Source organism: Athene noctua, chromosome 8, assembly GCF_965140245.1.
Source record: "Athene noctua chromosome 8, bAthNoc1.hap1.1, whole genome shotgun sequence".
Lineage (NCBI taxonomy): Eukaryota > Metazoa > Chordata > Aves > Strigiformes > Strigidae > Athene > Athene noctua.
Window position 1 is genome coordinate 25,402,812 of NC_134044.1, and position 19,066 is coordinate 25,421,877.

At 42.0% G+C, this 19,066-nt stretch overlaps 1 protein-coding gene across 5 annotated transcripts in view; it reads left to right on the forward strand.

Annotated features, from left to right (window-relative positions):
- The first annotated feature begins 434 nt into the window (after positions 1-434).
- GOLIM4 (golgi integral membrane protein 4) overlaps positions 435-19,066 on the forward strand; it is a 34,680-nt gene continuing 16,048 nt past the window's right edge. For 2 of the 5 annotated variants that reach the window (XM_074912143.1, XM_074912146.1), the window contains exons 1-5: positions 435-1,157; positions 16,085-16,159; positions 17,412-17,461; positions 18,202-18,255; positions 18,774-18,924. In XM_074912143.1, the coding sequence (XP_074768244.1) occupies positions 971-1,157; positions 16,085-16,159; positions 17,412-17,461; positions 18,202-18,255; positions 18,774-18,924 (517 nt within the window). In that variant the 5' untranslated portion in view covers positions 435-970. The remainder of the gene's footprint in view (positions 1,158-16,084; positions 16,160-17,411; positions 17,462-18,201; positions 18,256-18,773; positions 18,925-19,066) is intronic. The other 3 variants (XM_074912144.1, XM_074912145.1, XM_074912147.1) reach the window with 3 other exon arrangements.

The following is a 19,066-nucleotide window of genomic DNA, read 5'->3' on the forward strand; positions in this document are numbered from 1 at the left end:
GTTACAAAACCAGGCTCGCTGGGACTTTGCCTTCTCCGCACGGGAGCCCTCGGCCGCCCCGCAGGCCCCGCTGCGGCGGAGGGGCCGGGGCCCGCCAGGCGCCGGTCACCCCCCGCCCCGGCCCGCGCCCGCCTGGTCCCGCGCGGTGTCGCCCCACGGGGGCCGGGCGGGCGCGCAGCCCCCGGCGGGGCCGCCCCGCGACCCCCCCCCGCCCCGGGCCGGGCCGCTCCGGGCCGGCCGTGAGCAGAGGGGCGGGCGGCGGGAAGCGAAGCGCCCGGCGGGGCGGACGGACGCGGCGGGCACCCAATGCGCTCCGGCGCCGCCGCCCCGAAGGGAGGGGAGAGACCCGCGGTTGGGCCCAATGAGGCCGCGCCCGGAGCGGGACTTCCTTCGGGGATCCCGCGGCGGGGAGCCGCGGCGGCGCGGGGCTGACACGTAAGTGCGGGGCCGGGGGAGCTGCCTTTGTTCCTCCCCGGTGGCGGCGCCTCTGGGCGGGCGGGTCCGGGCCGAAGGCGCCGCCTGAGGGGAGCGGGGAGCCGCCCCCCCGCCCCCTCCCTCCCCGTCCTCCCGCAGGCCGCGGCCGCCCGCGCCGCTGCCCGCCCCTGCCGCGGGGAACCGGGCCGGGCCGCCGGGGCCGCCCCCTCAGGGCCGGGCAGCGGCGTCGCGGCCGCAGCATGCGGCTGGGCCGCCCGCCCCGCGCCCCGCAGAGTCCCGCCGGCTCCGCTCCGACGCGCAGGGCCCGCAGGCAGGGGGAAGCCGCCCGGGGCGTCGCGGCGGTGCCCAGGGACTGAGGCGCTCGGCCGGGCCGGCCCGTCCCTCCCTCCGTCCCTCCCTCCCTCCTCCTCCTCCTCCTCTTCCTCCTCCCGACGCGGGCCCGGGGCCTCCGATGTCGCCGCCTCGTCGTCCGCCGCCTCCAGCTGCCCGCTGCTGAGCCGTGAGGGGCGGGGGCCCTGGGGACCCCGCCGGGGACATGGGCAACGGGATGTGCTCCCGAAAACAGAAGCGGATTTTCCAGACCCTCCTGCTCTTGACTGTGGTGTTCGGCTTCCTCTACGGGGCGATGCTTTACTACGAGCTGCAGGGCCAGCTGAGGAAGGCTGAGGCCACGGCGCTCAAGTACCAGCAGCATCAAGAGTCCCTCTCAGCTCAGTTACAAGGTACTTACCTCGGCAGGAGCTTCTGCCGCCCTTCCCTAAGGCTTGCAGAATGCCCTCCTCCCCCTCCCCCTCCTCCTCCTCCTCCTCCTCTGGGGAAGTCTGGGTGCCAGCTGTCCAGCCTCTCACAAAGTTTTGCTCCTTACACGCTTCTAACCCTTCTCTCCCTCCAGCCTGCAGGGTTTGCTATCTCTCCGTGGGTAGGATCCTAGGGAGTTTTTGTCACGGGCTCCTAGAGAGCTCTCGTTCCCCCTCGCTCCCACACGTTTTACAGAGCGACTCTTATTCCCAAAGGACGGCACATCAATTCCTGGTACGAATGGAAAAGGCAGGCGTAGCGCCTGCCGCTCAGCTAGCAGTACAGACCACATCCAGTTCTGGGAGCTTTGCATCCTTCTGTGTTGTCTTTGTGGTATTAATTTTATGCTGCTGAGAGAACGTTCAGTTGCAAAAATGCAAGGCTGCAGTTCCTGGGCAGCATAAACCTTAAATAGCTCCAGGAGGGAGGAGTATTCTGATAAAGCATGTTTTTAAAGGGTAGTTTGAAAGTGAAGTTCAAATACATTATTTGGATATTACTGTTATATTACTTTTGGAATAACTTTGAATTTCTTGGCTTAAAGCTGCCACATACAGATCCTTGTGTATCTTGGTTTAAGGATGCACCAAATGTGGGCACCTGTACTTGATGAAAAGATGCCAGTGTCTGACATCTACATTGTGCAGAAATCAGATGCAAAGCAGCAGATACACAATCTCTGATTCTCAATTCTCTAGAAGGTGCAAGACCTCAGCGCCTCTCTGATTCTCAAGTGCAAGGTTGGCATATCAGGTTGGCATATACAAAGTCCAGAGCCAACTTTCAAAATTCTTTAGAATTTTATTTCTCAAAACTGTATAAAACGAGTAAGAGTGGTCTGCTCTAGCAGCTGTAACAGTACTTAACTTTAGGGTGATCTTCAACCAGACTTTTAACCATGGAAGCATACATAAAAGCACACCTGGAAGCATGCAGTTTTTGTGCAGTGCAGAATTGGGTTTATGCTGTTAGATTGTCATAGTGATTTGTTACTTGAATACATTTAGCTATGATCCGAGGCTGTCGATGCCTATTATTTCAATTTTAGGCCATTTCCAAGTAATGCTGTGGAAAAATTTGACAGAAGCCTTCATTTTAGTCACAAAAAAAGTTATAATGTTTGTCTGGGAGATGGGTATGTGGCAGATGGCTAAAGGGCTGCTTTTGCTAGTCTGTGTATTTGCCAATATTTGAAGAGGACACAGGAACATCTTGTTCTCAAGCTAAACTTCAACAAGTTTAGCTTTTTCTGTTGCTCTGGCTATACCAAAGAGGAGCATGCGACAAACTTTATCCTAACACTGAGGAGAGATTCTCTTGATCATGTATATTGGGTCTCGACTGTTAGTTTAAACTTTCTATGTCTGAAACACTTCCAGTAGCCATCATCTATCCACACAAGCTCGTGGAAGCAGCAGGCAAATAGTGTTGATAAATGCAGTGACAACGTTGCATTTTATATAAGTATTCTCTTGCTTGTTTTGGTGTATCAATGAGAAATGTAAAATACGGACCAGAAGCTGAAAGCATGAATACATTTGATTATCAGTGCAGTAAATTCACGTGGTTCTGGGACCCATGCCAATGTATCAAACCTATTAAGCAGGAGATCTTATCTATGCCTAGTATGGTAGCAGTAAACCTTGTTTAATAAAAGATAATTACTAGCAGTTAAGTCACAGAATACAAGGAAAAATAAAATGTAACAATAAAATTGGTGGTTTAGATTTTCCTGTATTATGGCAATAGCTAATATACCTAAAAGAGGGTGAGGCTGAGAGCCCATAGACGTACTAAATGCAGCAGCAAGCCTTAGATTCCTAATCTCCCACTAAAGTAAATGGAAGCTGTATGTCTGGAGACTTCAGAGGATTTGGGCCTAGTGAGCTAGAAATAAACTTTTCTTCCCTGTCTTTCCCTGTACGTTTAATGACTCTTCCTGAAACAGCCTGCCCTGTAAAATCATTTGGATTTTTGCAGTAGTTTGTTAGTGCAGAGAACACAAAGAATGGAGAACCTGTGCCTGTACAGCCCAACTCACCTGGAGATACACAATCACTGTGCTAACCGGTGATGTTCAACACCATTTCTGAACTTTTCCTGTTTGACACTTTGATATGGAACAGCAGGAAGGAATTTTCTTTAAACAGAGACTTTGAAACAACATAAAAAACTGACAGAAAATGGTGTGTTTGCAGGTGCAGTATCTGACTGCACTTTGAACTTTTGATTTTAAATCAACAATTTTTCTGTTGCCAAACAAAACCCCCCCCCACCCTCTAGGAATATCTAGACTACCTTTCTTTGCTGTCCTTAACAACACGAGAGATTACTCTTTTATGATAACAATAAAATGTATCGCTGCTACAGCAGTGCAGCTTATCTTTTCCATGCAGCATAATCAGTTTATAGATACTGGTCTAGGGTTAACTCTGGGGCCTGAAGTATGATGGGAGCACTCTGAAATCTCTTAAGTGGGAACCAGTTAAAGGGCAAGGTCACTGACGTGGCATTGCCAGTAGGAAAAGAGGGTGCTGTGTCAACAGGGGTTGATTTTTTTTTTTTTTTTTTTTTAGTGTTTATAGTTCTCTTCTGGGGGATTAAATAAGAATTTAAAGCTCGTTACAAGCTGAGGAGAGAACCAGCCTTTGACTTCTACTTCCTGAACAACCATTTCATCAGTAGGCTTTATTGTTTTAAATTTTTTTTAAAAAAAAAGGTAACTTCTTGAAGTTGCCCTTTTGTGGATCCTGAGGCTGTATTGTACCAGGCTGACTGTGCTTCTAGAAGGCTGACTGGATTGAAATGCTCGGATGACAGTGAAATACTGAATTTTGGTTGGGTTTTGTTGTGACTGCTGGTGCCTATAAAGACAGTTACTTTCCTGGTTGTACACAGAGGAACACTGTTAGAGCTTCTGGGTGAAACTTGAGTCGGTTTGTGCAATGCTTAAAGATCGTAGGGAACTCCTGAGTTTATGCATAAGGTTGCAGTTTTGGACCCGAATGCCTTTGGTCTGCCCAAAATCTTAAGAAGGATCATCAGATGTAGCTTGGAGCACAGTCTCCCTTCACCTCCTATTTCCCACTCTACTGTTTTCCTATCTCTGTATTTTTCTTTAGGCATTTCATCTATGTAGGTACTAAGAACTTTCCTTTTGGTACTTGCCAGTTCTTTGTGCCAGAATGCACCCTGCTTTTCATTTTTCTTGAAAAGCCAGTCGTCTTAGATTTTTATCTTTTTCATTGCCTTGATTTGCTCAAACGCAGCATGTGAAGAAAACTAAATCTTCTGTATATGTGTGAAAACGGCGCTCGAATCCACCAAAGGAGAATGTAGAGATCACTGAAAAATGGTGCAGGAAGAGGTCTCAAAACAGTTTAACCCATGCACCTGATTTGAAGAGGGCTGCATATGACTGTTTTGTAGGGAGTTCTGCTTTTTCTGGTGTTCACAGCTTCAGCTACTCAGATGAAAAGTATTTGTGCCTCTTGAAATAAGACCAGGCTGCGATTGGAGGGATGGCAGGCTTGGGGAACACAGTGAGAATAACCGGGTTGGAGAGGCTGGGATCTTAAACTCACCCCCTTTAGACAGCTCATGTAGAAAATTTTGTTTGAAGGCTCAACTTCTCACAAAAAAGAATGTCAAACTTTTGCATTTTTAGTTCTTTAACAAAGTTCTGATGGGCATGGAGAAAGTAGGTCTGCTTTTGTAACCCACAAAGGGGAGGCAAAATTTAGAGATGACACAAAATTTCTTAGCTGCTAAGAAAACCTAAAGTTGTTGTTATCTCTAGGTCTTTCATAGAGAAGCTGAAATTCCCAGTAAGCTGATTATTTTTAAATCTCATTGTCTGAGCAGTATATGTTCAAAACGTGAAGATAATCTTATTTAGTATTTCTTAAAATGATAAAAACAAAAGTTGACACCCTTAGTTGGACACATCTTTATAACAAGCAAAGTCTTAAATTACTGGCCATATAGGAACAGACTTCAGTTGCTAGAACAGAAACGCATTGACAGCTGTAGATGAACCCGATTGTATCTTTGACTGCTTCAAGATGGAATGTATCTCCGAATGTCTTTTTACCCCTTACAGCTTTTGTCTTCTCATTTTCTGGGTATTAAGTAACCCCTTACGTGCTATTTAAATCTGTTTAATCTGTTTTAATCTCTAATCCTAATAACAGCCTACATTTAGTGCCTTTTATACCTTAATTTTCCTCCTCTCGGAGTCTTAACATACCTGATGGCTTCAGGCAATCTTCTTGCAGTCTGAGACCATACTGTAATCTTTCTTGGGAGCCAACCCAGCAGGGACTCTGAACTTGAGAGTTCTGAGTTTGCCCTACTGTAGGCAAGGTGTGGATTTCTTGAAAGCTATCTGATCCAGCACGAGAAAGCACCAGCTGGCAAGCAAATGTAGAATTCCTCCGTGCTTATTGTACCGTTTCTCCTAAACCGAGCCCCTCCTTGGAGATGACCTGCTAGAAGTTGATCGGATCTACAGCAGTTCTATGTATAGAGACTTGCACAGTGCATCACAATACTAGATCACAGTTCTGTGTAACTTTTGAGATTAATATTTATTATGTCAGTCCGCATGCAAACTACGTAGGTGCCAGAGCTGTTCTTAGTGAAGTGCATACCAATGTGAATGTACTTCACTAGCTCACCCCTCTTCTATAGTATTCTATTCAACTTCTACCTTAAGCTGGCAGAGCTAGGAAGAACTAGCAGTATTGTTGATGAATTATTTTTCACATGCATCATACAAACAGAGCTACATCTAGGGAGCTCCTATATGGTTTGGTTGTTCTCCATGATAACGTCAGCCTGGATTCCTGTCATTCCTATTAGTTTCAGGTTGCATGTAACACTACAGTGCTTATTTTGACTGCGTTTTGTTGCTATCTGAGATCAGAAAGATCTGTGGTAGCACTAGCAGAGGTTAGTTCTCTGTGCACTATTGGCACGTGGGTGTGCTTCAACACTGAGGACAGTACTGCATGAAAAGGCAAACCCAGCAGCCCTGCTTCTGCTACCTGGCTTCCTGAATTCTGCTACCTGGCTTCCTGAAGTGGTATGTTTTGGTTTGTAACCTCATCTAAGAATCTGTCTTTTGTACTTCACATTTTTCACTGGGTATTTAATGGCCTAAATACTTAAAACACATTAAACATTTGAAATCATTTGTGCAAAATTTTAATATGAAAAATCTATATGGTGTAAATGTATATTCATATGTGCATTTGTATGTACATATATGTATACATAAAAAGTATATTTAGATAGATATATGTCTGTTTTACAGCTCAACCTGAAGATTTCAGGTTATCTGGAATTATCCAGATTTCTTTATGATCCAAATACAGAAAAGATGCTTGAGCTTTGGTTCAGTTAACTCGGGGAGCTGGTTTATGGCTTCTAGATCCGTAGTGAGTAAGTGTCCGAGCAGCTGAGTTCTTTGACTGGAAAGATAAATTGAACAAATGCCTGTATTGATGCATTTTTTTCATTCCTGTAATCTGTGCCTGAATGCCCTTAAATTACTTTTCTTGTGGACATAATACTTCTGGGATAGATTTCTACCAGTGCTGCAATGTTACATCTGCACGCAAGTTGGAATCTGGGCTGAAGAGCACGGAGTGTGTAGTCTGAAGGAATATTAAGCAGCATGAGGTAATAGGGTGGTTTTGTTCCCTGGGTTTTGTTGTTCCTGCTCCCCGGTTTAATATTGGGCCTGGTAGCTAACAGACTGATGCAAGATAGAGCCAATATCCTGAAACTGCTTGTTACTGATGATGATTTAAGCCTTTTAAGGTGAGTGCTCTGTCTGGGTTTATGAACATTTCAGAGCTGAGAGAGCAGACAGGAGGCAAGATGGGTGGAAGTTTTGGTGAGTTTGCGTTCAGACTTCAACAGTCATCTTCTGTTCACATATTCCTAGCAGGCAAGGGTTTGACAGAAGCTTCTTCCTTGCCTAAAAAATCATCAGCTTTGTTGGAGGGAGACCAGTAGAGGAGCAGAGGATGAAACAGTCACGCTCACGATCCGACAATTGTAGCTGCAAACTGAGCCAGAAATCCTGTAGCCAACAGCGTAGTTTAAGCGGTGGCAGGCTGTGCTAAGCACACCGTGTGGGAAGAGTCTTGGGGTCGTTGTGACTGCATTTGTACTGACAAAATGTTAAAGTTAATATCTGAGAGTTAGGCATGGTTGCTTTGCTGTTAAAACCAAAGCCTAAACCACAGAGTGAAATGATTTCCTACATGAGCAACACTGATTGAATTCTTAAGTCTTAAATATGATGTTCCAAACACATTGTCTCACTGGGGTGATTGTTTTGCTGGGCAAGCATACAGGCTGTCAGCCTGTGTGTCTGGGTGGGGTGACCTTATGAGTAAGGTTTCCACCCGCTCTGACATTATAGCATCTCTTGTATAGTGGTGAGGATATTGCCAGCAATTTGTGGCTAATATAGTTCACTTTGCTCACTTTGGAATAGGATCCCTGCATAGAAAAAATAATTAAATCTCTCCTGCTGAAAGTCAGGTGCTGTTTTGAGGTTTAATGGTAATGAAAGCTAAATAATTCAGATTACTGAAAAAATGAACTATACAGAACAACTAATCAAGGCAGAATCTTTTGCCAGGTTATTTTTCTTGGGAATTTTAGGATTTAGGGGGCATGAATTTCTAGTCATGTTGGAGCCCGAGGTAAGCACTTAAGGAATTAAGGATGGAGTTGTTCCTTGTTTAAAGGAGGGTCTTCTGAGCTGGATGTAATTCTGATCTCCTTCTGGTGATCTAGCATAAACCAAATTTCCCGAGATTTTCTACTATGTGTCATTAAATAAGAATAAAAGAAACTGCAATTACTCCACCTCTTCCTTTACATTTCCCCCTTCCCCCCCAAGGTATCTGGAATTAGCCTAGTATATTATTTTCCTGAGGTGACTCAGATCCCCGAGTTTGGCACTCATTTCTAAGGCTTAATTGCAGAAATGTTGAGAGAAATGTGACCTGCTTGTGCTCCTGGAGGGCAGACTACAGTCTATTCCTATCCGTGCAACCACCCTGAACAATACCGTTGTCAGTGTCTCAGGTAATCTGTCAGATGGATATTTTGAGGTTTGACAGTGATCTTCTGTTACCAAAAGGAAAAAAAAAAAAAAAATTATGAACCACTAACTCAAGCTGTTGATTTCTGTATGCAGTTTTTTGATACGTACCATTGGAGCTGACTCCAAGTCCCCTGTGTTGGAGCTCTCAAGAACTAATTTAAGGAAACAGTTTAGCAGGTTTGTAGGGTGATAACCATAGCTATTACATCAGTTTTTGCTATATTCCATTACAATAAAAATCCAAATGTAGGCTTCAGTTAGGAGAGACTATTAGAACAACATGTGTGTGTATATATAGATTACGTTGTTTTTCTTCAGTGTTGATTTTGCACTAGTTTATGAATATACATATGTATTTATATAGAACCTAACCCCATGTAGGTAGAATCACTAGACTTCTGCATAAAATTGAAAAAAGTCTAAAAAAATTTTGAGAGAAGGAACAGGCCTTGTTTCCTGGAGCTGAGAGTTGACAGACCCAGACATTCAGAGATGATGTGAGAAAGAAACTGTGGTCTCTGCAGCTCCTCTGTGTGTTTTCTTCAAAATGATCTGGTGTGTCATGACAAAAATGGCAGAGTAATGGAAAGAAGAAAATCATAAAAAGCAAAAGGAATGGAATTTTTAAAGAATTTTTTGCTAACTTTAAGAATTTAAGTCTAAAATCACTCCACAGGTTTTGTTTGAATTATTTGCATTTATCGTCACTTCAGAAAAAAATATCCGTAGCCTAGATAGGTGTATAGAAAACAGCATATGCAAGGTGAGATGCTAATCTAACCCAGCACGTCATAACAGTGGGTGGCACCAAAGGTTGGAAGAAATCTTTCGTGGAGTGCACTGGAAATCTTTTCTGGGCTGGAAAACGTGATCTGTTTCCTAATAAAAGTCATGTCTGAAGCCCAACTGTTAGGGATTAAATATTTAATTGCATTTAATACCCCTTCTCAAAATTTTCTTTTTAGCAACAGCTATTACAGTTTGCTTCTTCAATATGATAAATACCTCCCTATATCCCAACATATATTGCAATTTGGTTTTAAATCTGTTGTTTCCTAGAGGTGTTATTGACTTTCTAAGAAAGGGAGTACATGAGGCAGGGTGGAGTAAAGGAATCTATTAAGTGTAGATGTTCATTCCAGTTTAGAAATAAATTTTCATGTCATCCTTGTAATTGAATAGAGACCACAACTATTTCTTATAAGCATGTGTTTCTGGGGTGAACTGCATTAGTGTGACATTCCCCAGCATTCCCCCATTTCCAGAACTGCAGTGAAAGCAAAAATTTACAGATCTGCAACGCTTCTTCACATTGTGCTTCAGATTTCCTCCTTTCTTTTTTGCGGATGAAAAGCTGAAGGTTTGATAAGCACGTGAATTTTCTTACATCCTTATCCGATCTCTCCGCACGTTCCAGAGTCGTCTTGAAGTTCTGTCATGATGAGTTCTGATACCTTGTCTAATCTGTTATCAAGCTCTGCAATGTTAGTCTGGGAAAAACTCCTTGATAGAGAGCATCAGTGATAATTCTTGTCCTGGGCAAGGCACCAGGGACTGAGCTGGAGTTTCTAGAGCCAAAAGCAGGAGTCTCACAGCTCTAGTTAAATAGTCAGCTGTGAGCTTGAATGGATTCCCAGCACTCAGTGTCATGTCAGCTACCAGGATACAGGCAATTCCCAAACTATTCTTTTGGTTTTCAGATCTATTCCAACTTACACAGAAAAAAATCCAGTGTTCCAAGATGGAAAATGTTATATAAAAATGCATATAGTCAGTTCTCTGCTATATTTGGGTAGATCTTATCTGACTTACCGCTGAATGTTGACCTCAGCATAGGCACTTGGTCAGTCTCCATCCACAGCTCTATGTGGAGCTGTTTTAGTAGCAGTGGTGTATGGTTTGTGTAGAACCGCTCTGCGTCGGGAGCACAGTGCAGGACATTGCTGGCATACAGCTGGCTGCCTGCGCTCAAGCGAGTCACACCCAAAGCTCCATAAATTGCTCAAGTCCAACAAGAAACTATAACTGGAGAATGGGAGTAGTGACTAAATTAGAGGAACAGGTTTATTTTAATTGATAGGTTATTTTTGGTGCAGGATCTTTGAAAGCAGTAGATGTTCTGCTTTCTCATTGTGCAGTTGAAATCAGTGATAGGTCTATGACAGAAGCTACAAAACCTCTGAATATGAAGATCCAGATAATAAATACAAATTTCTTAAAATTATTCATGAGCAACGTAAATTACTACAGTATTAAGTCAAAGCAGTAGTTATTTTTAAGCACAACTGCTGATGCATGGTTTAGTTTGCTAGGAGGAATTCTGCTCTTTTGCAGTGACTGGCTATAATTTGACAAAGCTATTACTTGATCGTTCTTCATGTGAGCAAATTGAAAGTGTAGGAGTTTCTTTTAAAGTAAATGTAATTGTCATACTGCATGCAGTGCTGGTTGTGGTTTTCAGTGAGCAAAATGAGAGCAGTCCATCCCTGCCTGTATTCAAAATTGTTCCATAATTAAGACAGAACAATGCTCGCTTTTCACACAAAATCAGTTTCACATTATCTGGGCTTCTATTTCCATCCTTTTTGTATAAATTCAAAACAGAAAACTTCAAGGGCATAATATATGAAATGCCTTCAATGTTTTGGTCAGTGTACTGTAAATAGATGGTTTCTGTAATGCTGTTTTCTTGCACTTAAACCACAGTTTTCCTAGTCTTTGTTGTGGGAATGCTTCCACTGTTTCTTAGATGTTTGCAATGTCGCTGGAATATCCATTTATTGCTAAACTCTCAGTTGAGAGTCTTTGAAATAAATGGAGTGCATACTGTGACCTGTATGGGTAGTAACTGTGGGGGAATCCTGATACTTTTCCGGGAACTACCCACAGTTTAATAATCTCTTTCTGATAAAATTATCAGTAGTGAAATAGTGGATCTCCTTGTTTGAAGCCAGATTTACTGACTTAAATACAGAGCTGGAAGCTTGGAGAGCAGTTCTTGCTGTATGACTAACGTGTTCTCCAGCATAAAACGTTAGCATCAGATGAGTCAAGATACATCTTCCAAGATCAAAACTTTAATTATTGTCATTAGACTAGAAAATCTATCCTACATCCTGTACTGAAGGGATTCTTCCTTGGCTCATGGAAATGCTTTATTCTCAGCAGAAAAGCTATTTGCATGGGTTCACATTTTAAATGGTTCTATTTGCAGTGACAAGAATTGGAAATTTAACAATTTTTCTAACAAGTCTGTGTTTTACAGACCTTCATAGTGTTACTAGAAGAGTGTCAGTGTGGCTTACCACACACTGCTGGTTCAGTTCAACTCTGCCACAGTCTGAGAGAAAATAACATTGAATGTTACCAAGACTACTGAAATCTGCCGGTTTTAAACGAAAGGTATCGCTGTAAGCTCAGACAAAGGTTGCAGAATTTCATAACAAACAATAACACTGAAATGAATGACATTTCTTGCATCATGTATATTTAAATCTATTGTAATCTTAATTTTCCAGTATGTGATTAAGTGGTGGGAGCTGGGGTATTTTAGACTCTGGAACTGTGCTTCCGATAGACCAAATTATCAAAGTAACACAGTTGCAAAATAGCTGGTAATGTAAAATTGGAAATATTTTCTTTTAAATATACAATAATGGCTGATTTTCCTCAATAATAGTTTTGCTGCTTAGGGGTGCAAAGCAAAGATAAGAGAAATAACCATGACTGTTAAATAAGCTTGCTTTCAACACATTGCTTGACTCCTGTGTTGCAATTAACGTTCATCGCTGGTCACAGTGGTGTAATCTTCTGAGAGAACCCATAGAGCACTGCACACACACACACACACACACTCCTTCTCCTCCACTTTATTTTTTTGTATGAGAAAAACTTAAATCGAGGACTTGATTTAATTGGGATCAATTCAATAACTGTTAAATATTTCCTTGTTGATGGTAAAGGTGTGATGTTACCAGTTCTGTTTCTGGGCTCTGCTCCTTGAGGCTGACCTCTCTGTGAGTTTATATTATTCTTTGTTCATTCATGAAGGTTGTGTTATAGGTAACTTAAAGAATTAAACTGATACCTGCAGTTCTTCCAGCTTTAGAATAGTGCATATTAGCCATTCGATGACAATGGTTTTCCCCTTTTTTGCACCATTCTAATAAATATGACATAGCAACAAAGTTCAGTTATTTGTGGAAAGATCAATACAAAATTAAGAACTTACCCCAGGAAAAAAATTATTTGTAAAGTGCCCTGTCAGTGCATCTCACCAGTAGAAATTTGTCAGATTCCTTATACAGGTTCCGCCCCCCAGCTGGAAAACCTATAATAGAAAACATGTTTTTCAATGTATTTATTTCTTCAAGATTCTTGCTCAGACATCTTACATCCAGGCTGGTAATGAAGAAGGAGGAATCCACTGCTGTAGTAACAAGAGCCTTGTAGTTTGGACCCTTCTTGCCTAGGAAGTTCCCAACTGGTAGGAATAATTTACATTTCTAAGAGAGGAACTCCTATATATACTTAGAAAATCTGACTTACAAGCTACTCCCCAAACGAGCAAGTGAGGAAATACGGAAGCAATACTTTCTTAATAATTATTTTTAATCAAAATCTTTGTTATGTTGCACATTAGGAACTTTTAAGAGAAAAACAATGCTGAACCAACCAGTAAATGAACTAGATGGGGAGAGATGTGGGAGGAAGTTTTTCTTAGACATTTTTGGCCATTTGAAGGGCTATTTTAAGACCTTGCTGACTTTGCTTCAGTATTGCAAAGGTTAGTGCACAGAAGGTAGCGGTGAGGATGCACCTGGGAGGGGTGTGGACACATTGCTTGGAAGAGCAGGGTGAAGACAAGAAAACCAAAGCTCAGCAGAGATGCAATTAGCTGTGGAAGGTGCAGAGCACCGTGGTCCCCCAAACCCAAACCATTCCATTACCTTTCTCCTTTCTTCCTGTCCTTACTAGGGGTTTGTGGTGCAGGTTTCCCCCCCCCACTTGTTAAAACACTAGGAGCAGCTGAGGAAGGTACACTCACAGACAAAAGCAAAATGGAAAATGTTACCTCTGAATCCGTTTGTGGTTTAGTCTGTTTGCCAAAAAGCCTATTTCCACCCCTGATTATATGGGAGGGGAAACCCATTATGGATTTTAATTTCTCTCCTGAGTTGCTATGCTACAACCACGGTTCCTTTTGCAATGTAATTCAGCATTTGCAGTCTTCAGTGCCCAGATAAAACCATTACTGTAGTGTTGCCATTTTTATTTTTTTTTCCTTCCCTGAAAGTTTACTTGCTGGTGACTTTGTGAATATTCATTACATGCTTGTTTTGTTTCAGAGGATGTTGGTACATTAGTTCATCTTGACTGATGCCCTTGACTTCAGAAGATAAATAGCAAAGTAGAGATAGATGACAAGGATTGATTAGCAATCCAGTTTCTAAGCCAAAATGTAAACGCTTGTAGATAAGCCAGTAGCTAAAGAGCCTGCAGAATGCACCTTGGTGGAATTAAGAACGTATTTTAAGGTGCAAGAAGAGTTTTCTGTGGCTGCCAAGATATAAATCTTTATTTGATGCTTCCTGTTGAAGACTTACGTTCACCAATGGTTTACTTCTCAGAAAATGAATTTCCTAGTTTTGAAGAAAATATCACACATCCCATTAATACAAATGAATAACTCTTTTAAAAGAGCACAAATTATAACTTGGTGAAAGACACTTGTGTTAAACTGAGCTTGAACAAATAAAATTGTACATTTAGAGGAGTTTTAATTAATATCTTTGCTGCAAACTTGGTAGGCTATTTCAGATAATGATCTTTCTTCAGTCTAGTGAGTGGTGAGGAAAGGGTAAATAGGGCCTGATATGCCCCATTGCATCAGAAACTAGATATTCAAAACACAAGCTGAGTGAAATGCTGCTTTACTGGCAGCGAAGTGGTGGGACTCTGTGCCAGGGGATATTGGATGTACTAAATACACATGGATACAACAGTTAGACAAACTCCTAGAAGTAAAGTCCATTTTTGAGTGGTGTACTCAAAGGACCCGCAGTCACCTCGGACAGTCTGTGGGAGTCATAAAACGCTGGGAGACAGTGCCAAGGAAACACTGTAAGCTCACTCTGTGTATTCTGTATTGGGGGTCTACTCTTGTCAGGTCCTGAGAGATGGCATGGTTGGTCTGTTGGACCATTGATAATGATCAAGAGTAGTTGTCATACTATTAAAAAAATTTAAAAATAATATTGTCTCTACCTTCTGTGATCAAACCTGGAGCAGTGTGTCCCATGCCATGCCACCCAGCATTCCAGGTCACTGCCAGTCATCACTGCTGCTCTCTTAAAAACTGTACAAGCCAGCACTGCCACCAGAGAAACAGTTACATGCCCTGTCCCCCACTGCTAGGTCCTGCTGTCCCATCACCCGCGAGAACGAAGGGAAGGACAGTACAAGAACAAGCAGCAGAACCACCTCTTCTGGTAGCAGTGTCAGCTCAAAGGGCTTGTAGAGCTTGACAAAGATGTCAGAGCATCTTTCCAAAAACCCACGTGCATTTTTTTTTTGTAGTCAGTGACCCTGCTGGAGGGGACAGTGACACACTATGACTACAGTTACCTGGTCATTGAGGATGATGTGGGTTGTACTGTGAGTGGTGCCCCTAAAACCTCAGCTTGTTGCTGTTTGGCTGAAACGCTGCATGCAAACTAATTCTTCATTCATCTCTAGGCTACCGTGTGGGTATTTTGACTCAACAAAAATGCATAAGTGGATTTAAAAATCAGTGAAGGGTTTTTTTTTTCTCTCAAACTGGAGTGATTCCCGATGAGCACTCCCTGCCCTAGCCTTACAGAGAAGCACCTGGTTTAGCTTTATACTTCCTCTGTCCTAGCCCTTCAGATGGTTTCTTTTGTCCTTCCTGCCCTATCTGTTTCACTGGGGGGGTGAAAAACCCCTCAAAACCCCCAGATCCTCCTCAGATTATGTGGCTATTGCAAGTACAGGCTGCTTTACGGTATGTATACTCGCTGTCAGCACATGCTTACGTAGAAGTGTAGGACATTATACCTAAGCATTTAATTGTGTGGGCTGTGGTGTAAAAGGATACTGTTATCCAGGCTTTACAAAAAAGGTCACAGAGGAACCGAGTTGTCCAAGTTTTTGGAAGAATTTAGGAATGGATCTCGGGTTCTCCATGTCTCAGCCTAAGCAGCGTGTAGTGCAGTGCTGCCCCTTTCTAAGCCATCCTGCTCTTGAGCATCTCTCTCCCCTCCTTGTGACAATGTGTTTGCTGCAAGGATTTACTCTGGCCGGGAGGTTGTCCTGCTTTATTTCCTTGTCTCTTTACAAACAAGGCAGGAGAGAATGAAAGCATGGGAAAACGTGCTCCTGCACACCTAATAGGGAAAGAGGATTTAGTAGCTTTCACATAGATCCACCAGAGCTCACTGTCTCCATAAGCACTTAAACGATTATCCCATACTATGCTTATGCACTGGAAAGAACCCAGAATTCAGGATCAATAAAGCACAGAAAAAAAGAAAAAAAGGTACTGTCCCAAATGATACAAACAGTCCTTTATCATATGACCTCATTCCACTTGTATTTTTCTGGTACGTTTTGTGCCAGTGCTCTCTAGGTGTGCTGGGGGTGAATGGTGTTTTTTGTAATATTACTTTTAAAATGAATTTTGTACAAAATTTCTCTTTTCAGTTGTATATGAGCACAGGTCAAGATTAGAAAAGTCATTACAAAAGGAAAGGCTTGAACATAAGAAAGCGAAAGAAGGTAATAATATGCTTTTCCCTTTGACATTTCAGATAACTTGATTGTTTTAGAAAGTAACTTCAGATGTATTTTGTTCAATTTTAAATGAGTCACCAATGTATAACGCATTAGCAGGACCACCTTGGCAGATCTGTGGTAGTCTTATTGGTACATCTTTTTAATTTACTTATTTTTTTTAATCTATTTTTTTTTTAAAAAGTAATCACCTTTTTAGCACTGTTTACAGATCGCTACGACATGGCATATTATACACAGCAAATATGTGTATATTGATATACATAAACCTAACACGTAGGTGGATTATGGGCGTGTGTAAATTCTGTTCCAGCATGCTGAAAATTTAACTTGTACCAAAACCATGGGATGTTTTCCTGTGTTCTGCCAATGTGAAATTAGACTCTGAATCAGAACTTTTACACGTGCTTAAGGGTAAACACATGCTAACCTATTTTTTTTTCTGATTAAAAGTTAAGTTCTAGGTGCATGTGAAGGGGAAATGTTGGCACACATTGTATTTCTTGCACACCTGCCCTCCATGAGATTACAGCAGAACGCAATACTCTGAGTTTTCCCCAAGGTTTTTATTGTTTTATATTAACTACAATTTTCAGATTAAAGGCTGTATTCCTCCTAAAACTGAGGACTCGGCTGCTGAATTAAAACGACTTTAGCAAAGATTAAGAACGTATAAGAAACTATTTTTACCGTGCAGCTCTTGATAGCTTTCTGGTGCCATCTAGTGTAGAGCTGTCCCATTGCTATGCACAGGTAAGTTGGCATTTTTAAATCCTGAAAAGGGGATCAAGGAACAAAAGGGGAAATTTTTGTTTTATTTAAACTTAGTCTAGACTTTCATGCTTCTTAAAGTACCTGTTTTTTTAATCCTAATACAAGAATGCACAACTTAAAAATGTCCTTTTCCTTTTGAATGATGCTACTGGGCCTCTACTGAGAGAGTTCATGTAACAGATTTAATTACCCATCTGTAGTCTTAAGCCTGTACCCCTTATGTCTCACACTAAGATATGAAACTTTTTAATGAAAATATTTTGTCAAGTTTGAGCATTTTGTTAAGTTTTCTGTAGTTTTTTTGAAGATCTTCTGGAAAATTGTAACTTCATAATCATTCAGCTCTTAAGAGAATTTATGTATGCAACAGTTATGTTATTTAAGTACCCAGTTATGCTATTTAAGTACAGATTCCAATCCTCCTGGGTTTTTTTTCATCGATATTTTCCCTTTTATGTTGTAGATTTTCTTGTTTATAAACTAGAAGCACAGGAAACACTAAATAAAGGAAGGGTAAGTCATCATTCCTAGTACAAGTTTTTAATAGTTGATTCTATTTGTGTTGCAACAAAAAGGAAATGTTTTGCAATTATAACTGTTCAAAGAGGTCTCTCAAAATACTAATTGAAAGAGTGCTCGCATATTCAATTTCTTCTCTGCATGTGTAAGTACATTGCAGTTCCCAATTATTTGAGCTGTAACAGCAGATCCTCATAGCTTTCCAGAAAATTAATTTAGAAAATACCCGCCTGTGTATATTATGGTAGTTCAAACGTAATGTTGCCATTTTTAAAGGGAGGGGGGAATAATAAGGCATTAGAAATCTTTTTGTAGCTTAGTCCACAGGGCAAAGGGCAGTGACAATTTTGTAACACACGGTCTTTGAACCGGAAGGTATAAAAATATCAAGAAACTTTGTTTTATATACCGAGTGCTAGAAGGAAAGCTGTATCTGGCAAAGGACCCAGAGACCTGTAGAGAACTCTTTATAAAGTGAGTAGATTAGGATTTTATGGCTACTTCATGTTGAAACTGGGGAGCAGTTTGTGAGCTGAGTAACCTAAGTTAAAACACATTGTTGGTGCAGTAAGTGCAAAGTATATACACTTGCTGTGTCCCAAAGCAGGTTGAGAGATTAATTTGTCTCCTGGGGAGTTACGTCCCTGGGCTTGTGACTCCTGAAAAACTGCATGTACGGAGGTTAGAGGAATGACAGTATTGTTGTGTTTAACACCAGCACTTTCGTTTTACAGCAAGACTCAAATAGCCGGTACAGTGCTCTGAGTGTACAACACCAGATGTTGAAGGTAGGTAACTGGGATACCCGGTTTCACAGGACACTGGTATTCTGCTGTGCCAGGGAAATGTGGCCACACTGGCTTCTGGTAGTTTGCTCCAGAATGTCAGTACATCGACGGTGCCTTCCTTGTGCAACAGTACTGCTAAGAGATGATTTACTGCAGTTTTTCCTAGTCAGGCTTTCCAGTGGGTAATTTAATCTTATCAAATGCGATTGCTTGTATGGAATGCTGATTTATCAGACTTTACATAGCTTGGCATGTAAGGAATTTCTTAGACACATTCAGCAGCTCCCAACGGGACAGTGCCAGTGCAGGGCGAGGTGACGTAGCCCTAGAACAGGAGACTGCTCATCACAGAGATCATTTTGTGTTTGAAAGGAGCTGCAATATGCATGCTTTGAATAATAAACTTCTTGTTATGAATGCTTCCTATTCATCTGGACTTACTTAACAAATTGCCAAAGACAATATTAGCCAGATATGCAGATACAGAACTGTTCCAGTGTCCAATTTGGTATTTGCAGAGTCAACATGAAGAACTAAAGAAACAGCATGCTGACCTTGAGGAAGACCACCGAAAACAAGGAGAAGAGTTTAGCAGAACGTTCAGTGATCACAAGGAGCGATACTTACAACTGCAGCAGGAAAAAGAACAGGAGATCTCTAAGCTGAAGGGTATATGCAACCTGTATCTGGGTGCCTGTATTAAAATGTGTATTTGTCATTGTGCTCTGTGTGATGTGAGACAGAAAGGCATTGTCTGTGTTCTCACTAACAGGTCATTCATACGTCTTATCCCTCCTGATAACTTACATTT